At 45.6% G+C, this 20,845-nt stretch overlaps 2 protein-coding genes across 3 annotated transcripts in view; one reads left to right on the forward strand and one right to left on the reverse strand.

Moving 5' to 3' along the window:
• The window catches only part of LOC115863900 (spermatogenesis-associated protein 31D4-like), a 201,975-nt gene extending 195,860 nt beyond the window's left edge, over window positions 1-6,115 (reverse strand). Inside the window, exon 1 of the mRNA XM_060300808.1 lies at window positions 5,987-6,115. The gene's annotated coding sequence lies outside the window, so the exon portion shown is untranslated. The remainder of the gene's footprint in view (window positions 1-5,986) is intronic.
• Window positions 6,116-7,606: 1,491 nt separating this feature from the next.
• The window catches only part of LOC115863773 (transducin-like enhancer protein 1), an 87,788-nt gene continuing 74,549 nt past the window's right edge, over window positions 7,607-20,845 (forward strand). For both annotated transcript variants that reach the window (XM_030876938.2, XM_030876939.2), the window contains exons 1-4: window positions 7,607-7,749; window positions 8,531-8,631; window positions 10,071-10,134; window positions 10,249-10,293. In XM_030876938.2, the coding sequence (XP_030732798.1) occupies window positions 7,726-7,749; window positions 8,531-8,631; window positions 10,071-10,134; window positions 10,249-10,293 (234 nt within the window). In that variant the 5' untranslated portion in view covers window positions 7,607-7,725. The remainder of the gene's footprint in view (window positions 7,750-8,530; window positions 8,632-10,070; window positions 10,135-10,248; window positions 10,294-20,845) is intronic.

Consider the following 20,845-nt stretch of genomic DNA (forward strand, 5'->3'; position numbering starts at 1 on the left):
TTATTTATTTATTGGCTGAGTTGGGTCTTTGTTGCTGCGCGCGGGCTTTCTCTAGTTGCAGCGAGGGGGGCTACTCTTCGTTGTGGTGTGTGGGCTTCTCATTGCGGTGGCTTCTCTTGTTGCGGAGCATGGGCTCTAGGCGTGCGTGCTCAGTAGTTGTGGCTCGTGGGCTCTAGAGCGCAGGCTCAGTAGCTGTGGCGCAAGGGCTTAGTTGCTCTGCGGCATGTGGGATCTTCCCGGACCAGGGCTCGAACCCATGTCCCCTTGCATTGGCAGGCGGATGCTTAACCACTGTGCCACCAGAGAAGCCCATAAGCCAATCTTTTAACTACGAAGGGAATTACCATTAACATATGAAGAAAAAGATGTAGACAATGAACCTAAAATGGCTTTCCACTTTTTATCATGAAAAATTTCAAACATACAGAAATGTTGAAAGGATAGTAAAATGAATAGCTGCAGATTCTATCCCTAAATTCTATAATTGTAGACTTTTTTCAGATTTGCTTTCTCTTTTTCCACACTTTTTTTCTGCAGTTGCAGACATCATTTGATGTTGCATGTAACACCATGCATCCTCTCGGAACATCCTCTGACACGACCACAATTCTCACATTAAAAAAAAAAAAATTAGCCATAATTCCGTATTATCTAATATCCAGTCCACATTAAAACTGCCCAAGAACATCTTTTATAGTTGCTGGGCTTTTTTGAACCAGGAGCCAATAAAGATTCAGACATTGCATTTTCATCATATGTCTTTGTTTTTAGGGAACAGTCCTTCCCCAATTTTTTTTTCTCCTTCTCACGACGCTGACTTTTTAAAGAGCCCAGGCCAGTCGTCTTGTGAAATGTTCCAACATTCTGTAATTATGTCACTTGGCTTGTTCATCTAGGTCTAGACTTAGCATTCTAGAAGCCATGGAGGTATCTGGAATATTCACTTGCTTTCTAGCCCCTTTGTCATCTCCAGAGTTCACCTGCCTTCAACCGTGAGGGGCACCAAGTGATCAGAGATTAGCTGAACTCAGCTTTAACCCTTCAGAGAAATTGCTAGCTTCAGGAAGAAAAGTTATTTAAATAATACTGCCAAAAGCAAAGGCTTTTAAGGCCAGAGGAAAGGTGCCCCTGTTTAAGGTTGGTTTCCTAGCAAGTCCAAGGCCTGCAGCAAGGTGGGTAATTTCAGAGGGTATTAAGAGGCCAGGGTTTGCTCTATTATGCGAATATGTAGGAAGGAGCCGTCAAAGGTACTTCCTTTAACTACTTGTTCTTTTGTCTACCAAACGCCCTTCAGCTTCTGTTGAGCTAAATGCTAAACCGAAAGGATTAAAAAAAAAAAAAAGTGTATTATCCCAACTTTTACCAGTCCACATTAACAAATTAACACGTGTGCCATCCATGGGCAAGAGATGTAAGCAGGCCTGGAAGGGGCGGTGAGATGTAGAGGAGCATTTGTATCTGCACCTCTAGGAGGACTTCTAAACACAGGCTATTTTGGACCTACACCTCTGTAGAAGTTCAGACTTACATAAACAAAATTCGCCCCAGCTGAGGTGGTGTTCTTCCGCAGGCCAAGTGTTTTTAAAAACATGACTGGCCAGTTAAGAAGTTTATCCGCCTGGTGCCTCAAATTCTCAGTTTATTTGAACACCGTGTGAACGGCTAATCTCCGACAAGTTTTGGGGCTTCAACAAGGTAAACAAATGGGTGGGCTGTGAAAGTAAACACTGCATTTCCTCCTAGTCTCATCCTCGTCTCCAAAATTACACGCCCTCACTCCTTTCGCGAGCCCCAGCCTCCCCCTTCCAAAGCTTGGTCTCTTGTACCCTGTAAAAGTACTGAAATTGCAAAGGAGACATTTTCAATTATAAGTACTACAGTAATGAATTCAAGTACACTCGTTTATCATAAAGGGCTTTCCCATCTGTCTCTAAAGTATACTTTAAAAGGCTGTGTATTTGATAACATTAGCACCAAGCATCTTCGACATGTTAATGTTCAGCATTTTAGATGTTTGCTCCCCCAACCCCCAAAGACAGCATTGTGGTGGTTCCAGAAAGAGCACATTTATCTCTGGGTTTGGGAGTGCCTGTGTGGTCTCTTCCTAATTTATTTGCACTCCAGTCCTCAGGGATAGCATCGCAATCCCCCTAGGCAAAAAGAGATTAGGGAACTGGGCTGTCTGCTTCTCCCCACCCTGACAGAGAAAGGAAAACAACTTCCCGAAGTCCCACAAGTTCTCTGGCCACTGTACAAATTGTTCCTGAGCATGGAGGGTTTCCAAAAGCCCTAATTAGCAACTCACAGCAAACATTTCTTTGCATTAGCTAATGATCCGGCTACACTTGTAAGCAAACAGAACCAACATATCTAATCAATGCTGAAAAACCAACCAAATGCCTATTAAACATCTGGATGTAATTTTCTAGTTAGAACAAAATGAAAACATATGCAGGTTCCTTTGATCTGCGTCTTAACAAAGAAATTGTTGATAAAAAAAGCATACTGGTCAGTCAATGTGTCATTTTCATAAAGTCTGCTCGTTTCTCTTCAAATGCTCCCAGTTTAATTTAGTTGGTTTCCTGCAATCTCTAATTTTACCATATTGTGTGAAACCGCAAGAGATTCTTTGGATGTGATTTTATTTGAGGTTTTACTGCTGCATGGATCTGCTACTGACTTTTTTTTTCTTTCTTCTTTGCTTTCTCCCCTCCACCCACCATGCCCATCCTGCCCTTTTCTTTGGTAAAGTGGTGAGGGGGAAAAAAGGTTTTAAAGCAATGCTCGGAAGATTTCTTCTGGACCCTACATTCTTAGGTTTAAGAACACGTCCAGTTAAAAAAAACAAGTCAGGGGCTTCCCTGGTGGCGCAGTGGTTGAGAGTCCGCCTGCCCATGCAGGGGACACGGGTTCGCGCCCCGGTCCGGGAAGATCCCACGTGCCGCGGAGCGGCTGGGCCCGTGAGCCATGGCCGCTGAGCCTGCGCATCCGGAGCCTGTGCTCCGCAACGGGAGAGGCCACAGCAGTTAGAGGCCCGCGTACCGCAAAAAAACAAAACAAAACAAAAAAACAAGTCAAATGAGGAAATGTATAACAGCTGAAAGGAAGAGAAAATGACAAAAGTGATCTTTTAAAACTGTGCATAATTATTATTTATTTCAAATAAAACAGTAATAGATTTAAAAGATGCATAATTTCTATGATCAGCATTCATAATTTTTCCCATTGTGTCTAGCGCCTGTACTATAGATAGGACCTAGTTTTTGTAATCACTTATACTATTGGTGAGTTGAAAATTTGATAACTCAGCAACAAATGAATGGAAATATACTCATATATGCATCGATGATAAAATAAATAATCTGGCAATCTTTTTGTTTCTTTTGCAGAGGATAAAGAGGGAACTTTTTTCAGAGACAATTTCCTATGGACAAGGGGTACTTAATATTATTTCATGTAAAAAACATCATCAACATATGAATATGTTAAAGGTAAAGAAGATTGTGGTTAACAGACTTTAAACAACAGACCAAAATTATAGATTTTGTGAGTAGGACTATTTTCCTTTAAAAAGGCTGTAGGCAATCTGCACATATATTATTTATTTAAAACATAAGATTAAAGCTACTTGATTGTTTAAACAGCATCATTTGTAATGCAGTTTGATGAGAGTTTTGTAGTATAATTATTACAGCATGACAATCTCATAGAAAACATGACCTTGAAAAAGGGCCCAGCCTCCTGTCTTAAGGAGAATGTGCTGTAAGAGAAAGAAGCCATCAAAAGTCGACCATCTTCATGCAAACAATTAAAGGCCTTCCAATTTTCAAATCAGAACTCTTTCTTTTCTCCAGACACTACATCATAAGTAAATCAGAAAGCCTGGTGATTCAAACTCTACTGGTAATGAAGCACTAGTTAAAAGAGAATTTCTAAGTTTTACCCTTGGCAAACTAGGAAATATGGTGAGTAGACATGTTTGCTGTGAACAGTTATATTAGAGAACATTTAAAAACAATGTGTTAGAACTGCTTTTGAAGGGGATGGGGAGGGGAGAGAAAAAGAAGTAGCAACAGTTTTGTTCCTCTTCTAACTTCTCTACTTAAAGTTAAGTACCAGCGTGTGCCAGTAAATCAAAGTAAAGCTTGGGTAAGCCAGAGAAAAGTCTCAGTTGCCCTAGTTGTCCCAGCATGCACAGGCATATTTGTGGCATCTAAGCACTTTCTGTACAATCCTGGAGCTGATTATGGGATGAACCAACCACAGACTGGTATAGGTGGCCCATTCATTACATGATTTCAAGGCACACAGGCTGCCAACGGGCAAAGCTTAGTTGCCCATGGCAGTATGGTTCAGAAAGTTCTGTATGTGGAGCAAGCCTGTTCTCATCATCACCAAGTTTAGCCAAGAAAAGGGGCAGTGCTTCCTTCCTATTCATTTCTCATGTCAGCAAAATGAATAATAGAACCCCTCCCTTACCCCACTTAATGAGCCACAATGCTGAACTTGTTTGAGAATTACTATGGTGTTGTACAGATTGGCTAAAATCACTCCTTTAATTTTTCATTTCTATTGATATTTGGGATTGATCCAATTATAGACAAATCAATATCATACATATTTAAGAACTCCACCAGTGAAATGTATTATCTAAAATGATTCTTTTAATATTTCAAGAAAAAGATCTCTGTAAAAGCAAATCTTCGAATAAATTGTATTTCTGTTTAAATAAATGCGTTCCCATAACTCTCTTGAAAGTAAAATAATGGTAACACGGAGGCCATTAACACCAAAAACTTAGTATGTTCCAACATAAGATGAATGCTTGTCAAGGATGTGTCTTTCTCATGGAAGAATTCACCACCATTTGGCTAAAACAGCATTATTCACGTACCAATCATGTGGAAATAGCTCAACTGAACTGCTCTTTAAACTCAAGTATAAATGCGACAATATTGAAGGTTTTCTGTGGGATGTACTTAGAAAAACAGACAAAAACTGGAGATTGACGCAGTATGCCTTGTTTATTTAAAATCTCAAAATCCTTTTAAAGTCAAGTTCCACCTCATAAGAATTTTTTCCACGTCCTTTACCCAACGCTTCCCATTCAGCTCCTTACACATTTCTGCCGGGGAGGGGGGTACCACCCGAACTATGGGGATGGGGTGGGCAGGACAGGTTTTTCAGGTCTCAGTGCTGTTTATCCCATTGTCTCCCTTTGTTTCTAGTAATTGGAAACAGACTCGTGGTCATGTCGCTGAGAGGCCCCTAAAACTCTCAGCAGCCCTCTACTTCCCAACACAACGAAATCAGGACTATCAAGAGAAGGACCCGAGATTTCGCGCCGCGGGCAAAACAACGCATCTGTGACTGGGACGCGTGTGCCTTACCCTGGCAGCACCGCGGGTATCCTTCCCGCCAAACCAAGTCAGGCCAATCTTTTTGCAAAGTGGTTTGAAATACTCCAATAAAAACCAATTCCTACCACCTTGGGTGCAAAAGGGGGCGTGGGCATCAGAAGCCTAGTCTTAAGCCGCTGGTGTACGTACGCCAGCCAATGAGTTGCCCATTATGCATTTTCCACAAAGTGCACAGTCCACTCCTCGTGAGTCCGCGAGAAGGCAGCTCAAGGAAAAACAATCCTCAGAGAAATTTTTGAATGTGACCTCACTTTCAAGAGTAGCATCAAACAAGGGGCCAGCTTCGAAAGACGCGTTTGGCTCGAACCAGCAAAAAGCACCCACTCTCCCTCATTAAAAACTACGCGGTTAGTCTCTGAGTTAGTTTCACTGAGATCTGAGGATTTGCGTTAAAGGGAAAGTGAACAAGTGGCAGGATTTTTGCACACTCGAGCCCCCAGGTTTCGCGGCTGCACACTCGCGGGTCCCTCCCGCTCGCGCGCTCCCGCGCGCTCCCTCGCGCTCCCTCGGCTGTCCCACGTTACTTTGATTGACAGCCCAGCCCCGCCGCTCTCCTTCTCACCGACCTTCCCATCTACAGTGCCAATCTCCGCGTCTCCCTGCTTCCCATTGGCTGGTTTCGGCGTCCCGCGGCTCCTCCAGGAACAGTTCCTCACCGAGCCCGGGAGGACGCGGCTGGCGGAGGAGGGGTGGGGGTGGACGGGAGGGGAGACGGGGGAGATGGCGGAGATGGAAGCGAGCGGGGTGGGAGAGGAGGGGGGGAGGGGGAGACAGTCCGTTCGGTGCCGCGCTGCCATAGGCTCTGAGGAGGCGTTGCGTCAGCAACCCACGTTGGGCACGGCGCACGCGATTGGCTGACGCGGGCCTTCCCGCTCCCCCCTCCACCAGAGCGGGCCCACGTCCCCCGCCGGCTCGGCGCTCGCGCCCCCCGCCCGCGCGGGGCTGGGCGGGGCCGGCGCTGGTTAGCTCCGGAGTGTGAAACCGCGTGTTAATGTAACCGGCGCGAGAGGCGCGGGCGGCGGCGGCGGCGGCGGCGAGAGCGGCGGCTGCAGGAGCGGCGGCGGCGGCGGCGGCGGGTACCCTGTGCCCCGCGTCCCCGAGGCAGCCGACTGCGCCACCCCCACCTTCGCACGGCCGGGCGGGACCCGCGCCACCAACCCGGACCTCCGGTGGCCCTCGGCGACTTAACCCCCGCCGCGAATACTCCGGACTCGCCCGCGGAGTTTGCCCGCCGGGGAGGGAGGCCGAGCGGTGGAGAGCACTCTTGGACTTTTCCCCACCATCTCTTGGATGTCGTTCCCCGGGTCGTGAGAGAACTTTGCAGTGGGCTGGAGCGCCCTTTGCGGAGAGGCGGACGAAGAAAAGGAAAGAAAGGGGGTCGACAGAGAGGCTCGGAGGAAAGGTCCGGAGCGGTCGCGCCGGCCGTGCAGGACGAGTGCGCGCGGGCCGCGGCGCCCGGATGCGCCCAGGGCTCGAGGAGCAGCGAGAGGCTGCGGGACTGCCCTCCGCGGAGTAGCCCAGGAGGGTTAGGAGGGTTTGTGCAACTGCGGAGAATACCGAGAGCCGGCCGCACTGGGCGTGCCAAGCCGCCTCCCGGCGCGCCCTCCTCACTTTCTCCGCCTCATCGTCATCCCGCGCTCCTCGGCTCGGATTAAGGCCGGGCGCGGAGCCTCTGCTGCGGCCGGGACCTCGCACCCCGCTGCCTCCAGGGAGCCCGCGGGTGCCTGGTTGTGGGCGCTGCCCGGACCCGCGGCGGTCAGCGCTGTACACCGTCACGTTTGTTTGTGTGGGGTTAGCCCGGAGCGCCGCGCCACCTGCACCTCGCCGGCGGCCGGCGCCGCAGGGAAAACCCGGAAAAGAGGCGGACCCGGAGAATAGCTAAGGAGAGCAGCCCGCCTGGATTTGTTTGCCCGGGACGGCTGCGGCGCACGCGGATCGCCGAGGGGAGCGCGGCGGGAGTCACCGCGCCCCCACCTCCCAGCACGGGCGGCCGAGGCCCGCGGATTGGAGCGTAGCCCTTGCGCCCTCTTCCCGAGTGCCGGCGGCGCCCCGCAGGTTTTTGGTGGAGCCGGGCCCGGGTTGCCCCGTGATGTGGCCCTGAGCGCGGGAGCCCGCACCAGCGGGATCAGGAGCGGCCCGGCGCCGAGTGGCCTGTACGCCCCGCCGAGCGCGCCTGCGTGCGTGGCCAGCGCGCTACCCGCTTTTGCCTGGCTTCCCGGCTTAATTTTCCTCGGCGAGATTAAAGTTGGAAATTGAGCGGAGAATTGAGTTGCCCGGGAACAGAGCCGCGGCCGCCGCCAGAGCGATGTTCCCGCAGAGCCGGCACCCGGTGAGGCGCGGTCGGGTGGCTGAATAGGGAGCAGGGTAGTGGGGGTGGGTGGGTGCTATTGCTTTGGGTGAGGAGGTGGGTGGCTGCTGCATTTTGGCGGAGACCCTGGCTTCCAGGGGTGCTAGGCTTGGGAGGTCCCGGGCCCTCCCCTCCTGTGGTGGGGAGTGGACTGAAACTCTCAATTTCCCCCCTTTGCTCTGGGCTCCCTCCTACTTGACGTCTAGACTGGGCGGGCGGGGCGCTCGGGGAGACTGGGGTTTCTCCTGCGGCCACATCCTCTCCCTTCCCCGAGGCGGGTAGGGCGCCCCCCCTTTGTTTTTCGTCTCGCCTATTTACATGTCAATGCGGCCCCCGTTCCGGCGCGCCTGAAGGTGGCCCCGGCGACACTGGAAACGAGGAGCGTAAGGGGGTTTTCTCCTCTGGTGCCCGGGGTCATTATCGCCCCGGTGAGGCAGAGGGCGGCGGTGTCGACGACAATCTGGCCAGGTCCTGCCCGTTCGCCGCCGGGGAGCCCCTGTCCCTTCAGCCAGGTGACCCGGGCGCGCTTACCGCGCGACCCGCCCTGGAGGCTGGAAGAGGCTCCAAGCCTCTTTAGAAGCTTCGGATCTGGGAGGGTCCACCTTCCCTCTCCCCAAAGTGAAGTGTAAACTCGAGTTTGGGGCTTTGTTTTCCGCCACTTCTAACTTTATTTTTTATGTCCCACCCACTCTTTCGTTCTCTGACTTCTCTATCCAACCGCCCTCATATCCGTCCCTCGGTCCCCCTCGCTGGTCGTCCCTAGACGCCGCACCAGGCTGCAGGCCAGCCCTTCAAGTTCACTATCCCGGAGTCCCTGGACCGGATTAAAGAGGAATTTCAGTTCCTGCAGGCGCAGTATCACAGGTGCGTGTCCGGCCGCGCCCGTTGAGCGGTTGCCCCGGCAGCTCCGTGCCCCTGGTGGTGGCGGCGGCTGTACTTAGTACTTGCGTCCAGGCGGTGGCGTGTGGAGTCGCAGTTAAGACCTGTCATTCACGTTGCCCCCTTTCCCGGCTCTTCCCGGGCCGCCTCTTCTCTTGTCTCCACCTCCTCCCATTGTTTCCCTTTTGCCCGTTTGCTTGTGTTCCAGGGAGCCTTTTTTCGTGTATTTAGGAGTTGCATGAGAACTGTCAATATTTGCACTTCATTTATTTATTTTGCAACAGGCTGAGCTGAAACCTTGGTTCAGTCGATGCCCCAGTTCAGGAGTACAGGTTCAGGGAGGCAAGGCGGGTGTTGAAATCACTGTTGGCCATACTAGAATTGAGTTCTTTGAGGCAAAGTCCATTATGGAGGGTAGATGCTTTCAGTTGTGCCCATCATTAGCGGTGGTGGTGGGGGGGGTGGATGTGTGTAGGGGGAAGCCCACCTGCTTTGGCTTCATTCTGGATTGGTTTGGGTAGGACAGGGCTTGGAGTCACATTTATAGCCGTCTCAGCTTTAGCGTCTTCATGTAATGAGAGCTGCTTCAGAAAATTTATAAATGTAAACTATTTGTAAAGCACCCTGTCCATAGTGGACTTTCTAGAAATGTTAGTTTCTTCCCCTGTTTCTATGAAGTCTTAGCTGATTAGAGCGAAGAAATAACTGTGTAATGACAGTTTTTATTTTTTGTCACACTTGAAAAACACAGATGCTTGGGTGTGAATTTTCTTATTTTGCAGAGGCTTTGTGATTATTGGCCTTTTGTCTACTTGAAGATAATAATCTCTAGAGCTTGAAGCATATCTGCCTACACTATGTTTACCAAGCAGGGAAGACTTCAACGTACCTCATTGCAGAAGCTATGTAACATGTTTTGGCAGGGAATTAAAAAACAAAGGTTTTAAAAGGGACCAACAATTGTAGAAGTAACTTTACAGGTACAGTTTTCAAACCTAGAGACTATTTGAGTTGGCAGAGATGGCCTATGCCTGAGACTGAAGGTTGTGCAAAGGCCAGGTTTTGGTGAAGTCCACGGAAGCAAACTCTGATGCAGGGAAGCAAGTACGAGTGAACAGATGACCATGAGGAGAAATCAGTCTTCTGAGTAGATCAGAGGTCTTGACAGATTTTTTTCGTTCTTGGCATGAGACCAGGTCTGCACCAAGAAGAAAAAGAATAGTTGCAGAGTGGATACCTTGTACTGTTCTCCTTATTCCTTTTTTCCCTATTAAATGCAAGGACAAAGCTTTTGGGTGTTTACCTAGATAGTTTATGGTTTTCCCAAATTGGTCTGTGTTTTTACTTGAAGTGCAAATATGTGAGGCAGATGTTAAAACAAGTGACATAATGTTTACATTAAGTTGCCTGTTTTGTTTTCGTAGCCTTAAATTGGAATGTGAGAAACTGGCAAGTGAAAAGACAGAAATGCAGAGGCACTATGTGATGGTAGGTATCAAAGATTAGGCTTTTTTCCTTTTCACATAATATTAACAAATATGGGTTCTCGGCATTACGAAATGTGAGTTAATGAAATGCTTGGTTCTTTTTTCTTTTTTACAGTATTATGAAATGTCATATGGATTAAACATAGAAATGCATAAACAGGTAAGCTTTAGCAAAATCTCAAATTGAAATGCAAAGTAAGTCATGATTTTATTATACTGGCTTTGTCCTCAAGAGTGGGGGGGGATTTGTATGCCATTTTTCAGCCTTGGTTTCCCTTCCTGCAAATTGGTGGCAGTATTCTGCAGCAGGAGCTGCTTCTTGACATTATAGAATGTTTAAGTTACTAGGTGAGAGGTACTTTGGAAGTGTAAACTAGCCTGTTTATAGGCAGGTAGGAATTGAGGCTCTGACTTGACTTTTCTGCCTGGATACATTTATTTTCCTCTTGAAAGATCTGTGTATTCTGTAGAGTTCTGAAGTTCATAATAGCTAATGTTTTTATGCTGATTTGGAAAGAAGTGTGAATCTCTGTGGGAAAGAAGGGTATTCGGGAGTGTCCTTATTCAGGTTAAACAAGGTATATGACTAACTATGGAGTTCTCCCTATGCTTTGGGGCTGCATAAAGCAACACTCAGGATCAGTGGCTTATTAGCAAACATTTTTTTGAAAAATGTCTCAGTTGATGCAGGTTTGGAGGTGAAAAAAGCATCCTTTTATGACCACAGCATATGTTGGGCGTTGCTTCAGTTCTAGTGGTTTTAAAAGCATGAAAAGATTAGTGACTGGAAAGCTCGAGCTATGACTATGAGTTTGCAAGTTCCCATAAAATTCACACTTATGGCTACTATAATGGTGTATAAAAAGAGTATTGAGCTGGAACAAGGCACTAAGGATCTCATAAGAGAAGAAAAGCTAAATGATTGCTCAGCCCAAAGGACCCTCGATTGAGTAGTCATTGTCTGCCAAAGAAAGCATTAATGGCAGGGTGTAAGTATTTCGGAGATATGCTGACATTCACTTTTTCATCAAGACTCTGGTACAATAAGTCTTTTAGAAATCGATTGCCTCTTAAAAAATTATCATCAGATGAAGTTGCACAGTTGGACACATTTCAAAGTGCAACAATACAATTCTTACTTGATGTATATGTGCTATTTCATCTCAAACCCTTGTTTCATTAAATTAAAGAGCATGGCTGACCGGCGGGGGCACGGTGGAGAAATTGATTAGTTCAGCCTTCAGATCTTCCTTATATTCAAAGACTTTCATTAAGCAAGTGTGTTTCAGAGTTGAATTCTGCTTTTGTAACTCTGCGCTCTTTGATTTTTAATTCATCATAGATTTCATAATGTTAATTTATCGTCAAGTACCTTAGATCTGTTCTCAGTTATGTGTTTGGAAGGAGATAGTTAAGTTCAGGGCCTTTCATTAACAATGTAATTGGGCCTTTAAAAGTGCTGATTTTATTCTGATTTGCAAAGTTGGTAGCCTAGTTTATGTTGGGTTTGTGCCTTTGTTTCTGTGTGCTTAAATGGCTAGTGCCTGATTGAGGCAATTGTAACTTGTTGATAGTAATTAAGCTAGAAGATATATGGTGATTTAAATTAATTACACAAATAGATTTGGTCAAGCAGTTCTAACCTGCCACTTTTTTTTTTTTTTTTAAGTTACCGTAAAGGCACATTTTTTTTCCCCAACAAATATTCTGGAAGGGTAAGGAGAGATTGAGCTTTCTCTTAAACTCATGAACTCAGAGGATTTAATAACCTCACCGACTCCATACAAGGGAATGCCACCTCTGTGTGATGTGTGCTGGTGCTGGATTTATGGGGGGAGCTACAGGAGGTGTGAAATTCTTCTGGGTTCCTGTAGGTTGCTTGGTGGAGTGACCTCTTCTTTATCGCGTAGGAAGAAGGAAGAAGGGGCGAGGAGGGTCGGGAACCCCATGGTGTGAAAATAGTTTTCTAATGAGTTTCTGTATTCCGTCGGGCATTTGTGGGTATATATCATCTGTCCGTGAGCCAGTGTGCATTAATAATATGCTTAGTAATTTGAAAGATGTGAAAAGCTGAGAGACGCTGTGTTCTTCATAGTAGGATATTAAGCCCCCTGAAACTTAGTTTATATTGTAAATGCTGACAGACCCTTAACTAGAGTGGTATGCAGAACAGTGCTGTAATTCAGTTTAAAGTGGCCTTACATTTGAAAAACATGCTTCTGAATGTCACACATTAATAATAAGTTCTGAGGAGGCATTTGGTGCAGCTAGTAATCATAATTCTTATTAAAACTGGTGACGTCTGGCCCCCAGGGTGTAGCCAGGCTCAAATTGATGCTTTTTGCCGCCTGATCACCAGCATGGCCTAAGTGCTCATTATATTGTAGAGAGGGCCTTTGGAGCTCTCATTAGATTTGACAGGAATTCTCTCTAGGGGGAAACTGGGCATTAGCGAGACTCCTGACAGGCTGAAATTAGTCCTGCTTTATGGCTTATAACCAAATGCTAGCAAGGCATCATCAGGGGACAGAAAAAATTGTCATTTCTGACAACATCTTTGTTACTGAAAAAAAATGCAGTGATGGGGAAACTTTCCGTGGAGAGAGCTTTAATGTTGTTAAGATTTGTCTCCAGTGTGATGACCGCTCTCCTCCCCACCTTTCAGCGGCTTTGTTGGAGGAGTGAGTTTGAGAGGTTTCAGTGTCAAATCTCACCACCGATTTTTCCGTATGGAAGTTTTAAAGTGGAAGTGCGTCCAAATCAAGAATGGTATAGTTGTGGTTTCCTTACTTGGTTTGGTGCCCGCAGTTTGTGTTTATGTTGTGTCAACACTTCCTGATAAGCCTTCTCCTCACTTTCTCTGCTTCTATTTGTGGCTGGTTACCGAATAGTCAATGAAATCAGGATGGTCATGGATATTTAAATCTTTAATCGTAGCATGAAGACAAAAATATTTTTCCTTTGAGCCTTTTATAGATTCCGGCCTGTCCTCTTTTCAGGTAGGTCGTGTAAACTCTAGATATCTCTGTACAGAGAGGTGGAGACTCTTCATGAAAGATGGAGCCATTCTGATACCACCAGTGTTAGGGTACATGAAAAAGTAGCAGGTTAACGCGAGTCTAATTGTGTTTGAGGGCTGTGCCTAGTGTGTTTGGCAGTGTGATGTTTAAAGTTTTTTTTCTGTCATGTGGAGTGGTATTACCTCCTTTGATATTTTGGGGAATAAGATGCACTGTAAGTACTTATATAAGCCTGATTTATCCCACTTGTATACCTTTTCAGCACACTGATGAAGCCGTGCCGTAAGTTGTCATTGGTGGCGTGAATTTGTACAGCACTTAGTTTTCAAAAGCGATTTGCCTCATCCTGTGAAGTAGATTGGGTGGTAGGTGTTAGATTGGGTAGGTGTTTTGCTCTGCCTGCAACTTTGGGTGCGTGCTCAGAGTCTGGGACTTGTCAGGGCCAAGCATCTATTTAAGCTTGAGTTTGGCTCGCTTGGTTCCCAATTCAGCGCTTCTTCCCTGTCTCCCTCGTCCCCCACTGCCACTGGAGCATGAGGCCAGTGGTGGAATCACCCTTGGGCCTGTGCTTAGCGACCCAAGTCTACCCCACTGCGTGCCTGTTCTCAGTGTTTGTCTGTTTTGATCAACTTCATCATTTGTGAGACACCTTGGGGTGAGCCTCATGTTCTAAAAATTAGGAAAATCGGCAGTACTGACTGGTCTGTGGGGACCACAGCTGTGGGTAGGTAGGAAGTTGTAACCAACTGAGCAGTACTGTCCGCAGGTTAAAATGAGTCGAAGAACCAAAGAAAATTTGAAACGTGTTATCGGGGCTCTGGTTGAGCCCCAGTGACGCAGTGAGTTTGATCATTTACTTTGCCTCTCTGTGCCTGTGTTCTTCTGAAGGCAGGCAGGGAGTGCTTAGGGCTCTCCAGGGTGGTAGAAGAATTTAAAAATAAATGAAAGGACTAGCTCTGAAAGGAAAGTATTCTGCAATCCTGATGGTGGGGTGGGGAAGGAGAGGAGAAAGAGAAAAAAAAAAAACCAGACGAGAGCTGAACATTTCCAAACTCTGTGTGATAGTTCAGCAAGCACAGTGTCTCAGACCATATAAATTTTGGAGTGAAACTGCTTTCACAGTTTTGATGTGTGCTTTAAAGTTTCTCTTTAGAAAGAAATGGTTCTTTAGTAGTGTTTTAAAAGTGTTAAGGTGGAACGGTTAGGGATTCACCTGTGGGTTAATTCCTTAGATGGGACTCTTACTATTTGTACGTTTTACCTTTCTTTCTGTTTTTAAACCATTGGGTTTTCAGTCTGCAGTTTCTCATTTTGAGATTTTTTTTTTTTTTTAAGTCAGTATCTCAGAATGGAACTGACCAGCTGGAGTATAGGAACTTAGAGTTAAGCCCCACCTTGTAATACAAAGAAGGTAGCTGTCTTCAAGGTTGGAGTGGTCCCCCACTTGATTTCATTAGCCAGGCCTGTCCTTTACAAGTAGGAGTTAAGAGATAAAGCTCCCTGTGTTTAGAACCTAGATTCCGAGGTGCAAGATTAGCCTTTGTTTTTTATTGGCAAGCGGGGCGGATTCTTCACTCCTTAAGCAGCACCCTCCTGACCCCTTCCACAGCTGGGCTAGTTGCAGATTTCTGTCCAGGGCCTGGCCTAGGGTGAGGTGAGTGAGGCCTTTGCCTCCGGCACAGAGTTGAAAGGAGGTGTCAAAAAGTTTAGCACTCAAGGTGAAGAGTATTTTTAAAGTTCAAAATTAAAACCAAAAAACCCATGAGGAACAAAATGTCAGCATTTTATGTAAGGACAGGATGTGATAGGGTCGGGTGAGGCCAGGGAGGCACGTGTTGGGTCAGAGAACCTCCCTCCCCTCCCCTTTGTTCTGCCATCTCCAGAGGGCTGGGCTGAGGCCCGAATGTCCCCGCTGATCCCTGGGATCTACCTTGGTGTAAGATAGAGTGGGTTAAGGTCACTTATTTAGGGATTTCAGTTGGTGACTGGGTGAGTCATTAACAAGTTGCCTGGCCCTGGTTTCCGCCCGCTCTGTAAAAAGGGTTAGACTAGGCAGGCCCTAAAGTAGGGCTCCTCTCACCAGAGGGGACTCATGCCTCCAGAGGCATGAGTCCCCGCCAGGCTTCGGAACCCAGCACCTTGTGTGTGTCAGTTAAGGAGAGTCTGCCCAGGGGGCTTCAGATGTTCCTCCAAACAGTGTTTATTAAGAAACACAGAAAGGAAAATCTGTTCCTTTAGCAAATATTTAAATAAATCATGTTGTGTGGTAGTTACCCTAAAGATATATTCAGTTACTGGCTCCTGGAACCATTTTGAGTTTCGCTAGATCTAAGTCTTCAGCTTTTCTATTATTAAACCTCTGTGGTCTCTAGAAGTGGATTAAACTAAGAAACTGACTGGACTCTCATTGAGGTTTGATTGACTCAGTCATGTCTCGTGCCCCCCCCCCCCGCCACCCTTCCTATCCATGGTGCTTACTGTTGCTTCAGGTTTTTAAGAATTGAAATTCTCAGGACTAGTACTTTTAATGTGGAATATTTGGTGTAATGGTTTTTAATTAACCTTTAGAGGGCTGTTTTGGGAAGTTGGCTTACTGGACAAGATTAGGCATTTATAGCTTCAGCATAGTGTTTGCTGATGGGATCGGTGAGTTCTGTAGTGAGAAGTGTGCCATAGGATTGTTCCATGAACGTGGCTTTGATGTTTGAAGTAGAGTCTGTGTTTGTGGGGGGGTGTGGGTGTAGGCGTGGGCCTTCAGGTGGGGGAGAGATTTTCTAATTTTTTTCTGAGGCATGGTTTGATCAGAAAAATGAAAAAAGATTACCAAAATTTTAACGTAAGTTAAGAGATTCATATGTTACCATTCACTTGGTTAAAGAAAAAATGGTCCCTAAAATTGTTTGAAAAACCACCATGATTACAGAACTGCTCAGTTTATAGAGCACCCAGTCACCATAACACTTTTTGTGAAACTCCAAGAAACGTTGACAGAAAGTTTTAACCTGTGATTTCACACAAGTCTGTATTTCACTATTTTGCATTTCAATTTTTAGTAACTACTAAGTTTTTAATTCTGTTTGTCTGCTTTAAAGCAACATACAGTCATAACCATGAGAACATTGTTTACCCCCCTTCCCCAGCATGTTTTCATACTAAGTATAACAAACACAGTTTTTTAGTTTTTCTAGTAGTATTATTTGCTACTTAGTCATTTTTGACCACAAAATATGTTCGCGAGAAAAGGGTAGTGTGAAGCTTAGTTTGGGTATAAGGAAAAAGTAAGCTAGAAGAATTCTGTGCGTTGAATCGATTTTTTCATCTGCCGAATAGAGAAAAACTGCTATTGAGTGTGGTAGGTGTACATTGCTGTGCACGCTGGAAGGGTAGTGCACCTATTTCCAATAGATACTTACTAGATAATCATTATTCACTTGATAAAGCAGAATCAGTTGTCTTTGAGAATGTAGGTACATTTGAACTTGTGGGTCCAACTCACGCAGTTTGTTAAACCGCTGAAATACATGTGGTACTAGACCGGGTTCTTTGTTTTGGTTTGTTTTGTCTTGTTTTGGCTGCACCGCACAGCTTACAGAATCTTAGTTCCCCAGCCAGGGATTGAACCCATGCCCTCAGCAGTGAAAGTGTGGAGCCCTAACCAATGGACAGCCAGGGAATTCACTGGACTGGGTTTGATATTAGTGTCATTGCTGATCTAACTAGCTTATTAGTCTGCAGTATTTTGTGCAGCCTGTCAGTAAAAAGTTTAAAAACATATCCCCAGACTTGTTTACTTACAATTTATAAGTTCTATAAATATGTTACTGTACTGGTATGTTGTATACATGTATAATACATGGAAATTTTAAATGAAGGGGTTAAAATCAAAGTTCTTATATTCTCAGTGCTCCCTATTGGCTTGTCCAGAGTGGCCCCTGGGACACTCCCACTCCACGGTCAAGACTACTAGCCCACATTTTAAACAGCCTTGGAACGCTCGCCCTGGAAGGGAACACCTTTAAGGTGGTGAATGCAGAATTCCTTTAGGGGCGTGGGTCTTTTGGCCTCCTAGGTATGCCTGTTTTTTTCTGATTTTGACTTCCCACTCAGGTAATTGCCTCTTTGCCCATCACTCACAGCCTTGTGTATCTGCCTCTGGTTATTGTCTCTGCCAGTCTTACTTGGTTACCTCTGTCCTCTTCCCTCCAGGCCCTTTAATCCAGCTAGATGGGTCCCTCCTTCATAGCTAAAATATGTTTTGTGTTTTTCTGTTTTCCTAAAAGTCCAGGCTATTTTGTCAAACTTCACATGGCCTCCTTCAGTATCCTTCAAGGTCTAGTTCAAATACCAACGCTGCCTGTTTACTTCAAGGTCTTCCATGGCTGCTCCAACAGGAGGCTGTCACATCGCTTATTGTTGCTCTGACTTTTGTAGTATTGTTTTTTCATGTGCCTTTTTCTGTTATTCCAGCTGTGTTGCAGTCTGCTTGAGGCTTGAATTTGAGACTTGCATCTTCCCTTCCCAGTGAGTTCGAGTAGGCATTTAAGTAGCATTTAATGTGCCCCTTAGGTAGAGCGGTAGTTGTTACTGTTTTGGATCCTGAACCCGTATGAAAATCAGGTGAAAGCTGCTTGGCAAAAAAAAAAGTACACCTTTTAATACACAAGATAGCTTTGCCCAACAATTTTGGCTGTTTGTGGACATCTTAAGATCTTTCAGCAAGTCCTTGGAATCCAGATTAAAAACTTGGATCTGCAGTACCAGTGTGGCTCCTTATGCTAAAATTAAGAAGGAAATGTTTGGTTTCACTAGATGTTTTATCGGATTACAGTTCTAATCTCATCCAGGCACTTTTGCTCAGTTGTTTTTCTTTTGGAAAAGTGATTTATAGTCAAATATCCACTGAGGCTTCTTAATGGGGAGTTTAATTATGGTAATATATTTGGGTTTGTAGTAAAAAAAAAAAAAGAGAGAGAGAGAAAACAAAAGTAGCATGTTTCTGAGGCCTGGGTTTCCTTGTGAATTGAATGTGTGCATGCATCACTGCCCTGGGAACCACTGCTCATCTCCTAAGGGTGACCACAGCCACTAATAGAGCTGTGGATACGTTGCATTACAAGCTTCTCCAAGGCATTAGACTTGACTTAGTCACCCGGTTTCTTGATAATAATGATTATACCCACTGATTATTTACTGAAAAGTCTTTACAGAGTCCCTCCCCCCGCCCCAAACACTTTTGTTATGAAGAATTTCAACTATACAGAAAAGGAGAGAGAGTACAGTGAACACCCTGTATTATACCCACCTATTTGATACCAGGAGTCTATAAGGTAACGTTTTTGTAATATCTGCCTGTCACGTATCTTGCATATAGCTTTTGCCCTCCCCTCACCCCGAAAGATAGATAGATAATTCAAGGCTTTCTTTAGCAGCCAACTCCATTTGAGACTGATGCACATGAAAGTGGGAGTTTCTCAGGTACACTTTAAGAATTCCATCTGAACGGGTGTTCATAGCATATTATAACATTTTCCTCGTTAACTTGCCTTTTCGTTCTTGGCATGGTTGTATTAGATGATGCACCATTATGTGGTGTCAGGGTGCTTGCTTTTCAGCTGTCACCTGAATGCAGAGGTTTGTACTTAAACAGAAAAGCCAGATTCCCCTTCCCAAGCCCTTGTACCTTTTGGCCTTTGATGACACCCCTTTAAGATGTGATCAGCATATTCACTGGGGAAACAGCTTTAGTGTTTATGGGTGGGAAACCAGGAAGTGATTGTGCAAAAGGACTCTGATTTTGAACTTTGTGTGGATGGAAGTTGTCCTGGTGGAGAATTTAGGTTGGCCTCAGAGGCCGTGGGTGGTATAGGGGTGTGAAGTACCAGAAAACAAAAGCTCTTTGAGGACCCCACCATGTGGAGGAGGCTCTCCAAGGCTAGGGCCTCCAGGAGCGCAGCCTTTGTCTGTCCTTGGCGCCCTCTTGATGCCTTGAGTAAACAGTCGGGCAGAGCCTCTTACAAGTAAGGTGACCGGCCAGTGTATTGACACGCACAGACACAATAGAAAACTGCATTAGGAGGCGAGCCATTGGGATTTGCAGTAAATATATTACAGAACACAAGTGACTTGCCGATACTGCTTGTTTAGCAGTTTGCAAGGGCAATGGCAGTATGGATTTTTGAATTAGAAGGGAAGGGCTGTTCTTTCTCTGTGCAGGAACATCTAGTTGATGGCTGGGGAGAAAATTGATTTAGAGAACAAAATGCAGCCGCCTTTATTTGTGCCACTTGAAAGGCTTCTATGGATTAGTGAGTGAAAATAAAAAGGTCGCTCTCAGTTTAGGGACGGGGGTCTTAACATTGATCTGCATCTTGGTCTGGTATGGACAGAATAATGGATGGGCCACCGGGATGGAGGAAGGGTGTCCAGTGCCCGCGCAGCCTACAGCTACAGGTGCCCGCTCGGTTCTCAGACAGTTGTCTATTTCAGCAGTTTGGCTTTCAAAAGTCAGCTTCTTGGGTTTATTGTAGAGTAAGCTTATTTGGGACATTAGAGTAAGTAGTCATAGCTCCATCCATTGAGCTCCTTGTGCCCTAGGAACTGTACTGTAGGCGCTCTCTGTAAATCCTTCCAGTCTCCCTTGGATACTAATTATTTCTCCTTACAAAGAAAGAACAGGCTAGAACGGGGGTCCATTAGCCGTCCGAGGTCTGTTAGGATCCGGGCCGCACAGCAGCAGGTGAGCGGCGGGGGAGCAAGCGAAGCAAAGCTTCATCTGCCACTCCCCGTCGCTCGCACTATCACCTGAATCATCCCGCCCGCCCCCCAGTCTGTGAAAAATTGTCTTCCACGGTAGCAGTCCCTGGTGCCAAAAAGGTTGGGGACCGCTGGGCTAGAAGGTTAGGGGATGACAGTAGCACCTACTGGATAGGGTAGTTATCAGGATTGAGTGAGTTTCTGTGTGCAGGAGTCTGGCACTTGGGCACTCTCAGGACAGCTGTTCTCAAAATCTGTTACCTAAATCTATTATTGTCCCTTTAAAACTGTACCCTGCCCTTGGAATTCTAGGCCATGATTCCATCTTGTTTTTCCAAGCCCAGTTTCCTTCCTTCCTGCATCTGAACTGTTCACTTTTCATTATTTCTCCTCAATTACAAAGTTTTTTTATTCTCAGATCAGAAGCATTTATCTCTAAGCTCAAAAGGAGACTTCTTTTTAGGTTCCTATTGGCAATCTCTGTTGTCTAAAGAATCCAGAGGAATTAAGATGCCTTATTTAAGCCAAACAGCAAAATGTACCCTTGGAAGGCAACAGCCTTAAGTTCATACGACTACCAGTGAGAATAGCCTTGTGTTGAGTTTTTTCATTTAAGGGGATGGAGGAACAACAAAGAGGATTTGGTTCATTTTATTGAAGTGAGTTTTGGCAAAATAAAGGCTGGGAGGTGCGTTTCTGATTTTTTTATTTTTAATGAAATGTGGAAAATCCAACTTTGAATTCGAAGAGAGTTTTGTCATCTTGAAAAAAACGGGGTGTGTGTGTGTGTATGAATTACATGACCGAGTTGTTGCTTTGTTGGAGAAAAAAAAATTGTGCGCCTTGATGATGTATACATATGTATAGTTTTATTTTGGCTATGAAAACTTGTGAAGTGTGTGCAGAAGTTTGAGTAGATAATTGTGTTGCAGTATTCTC

Source organism: Globicephala melas, chromosome 6 (genome assembly GCF_963455315.2).
Source record: "Globicephala melas chromosome 6, mGloMel1.2, whole genome shotgun sequence".
NCBI classification, from domain to species: Eukaryota; Metazoa; Chordata; class Mammalia; order Artiodactyla; family Delphinidae; genus Globicephala; species Globicephala melas.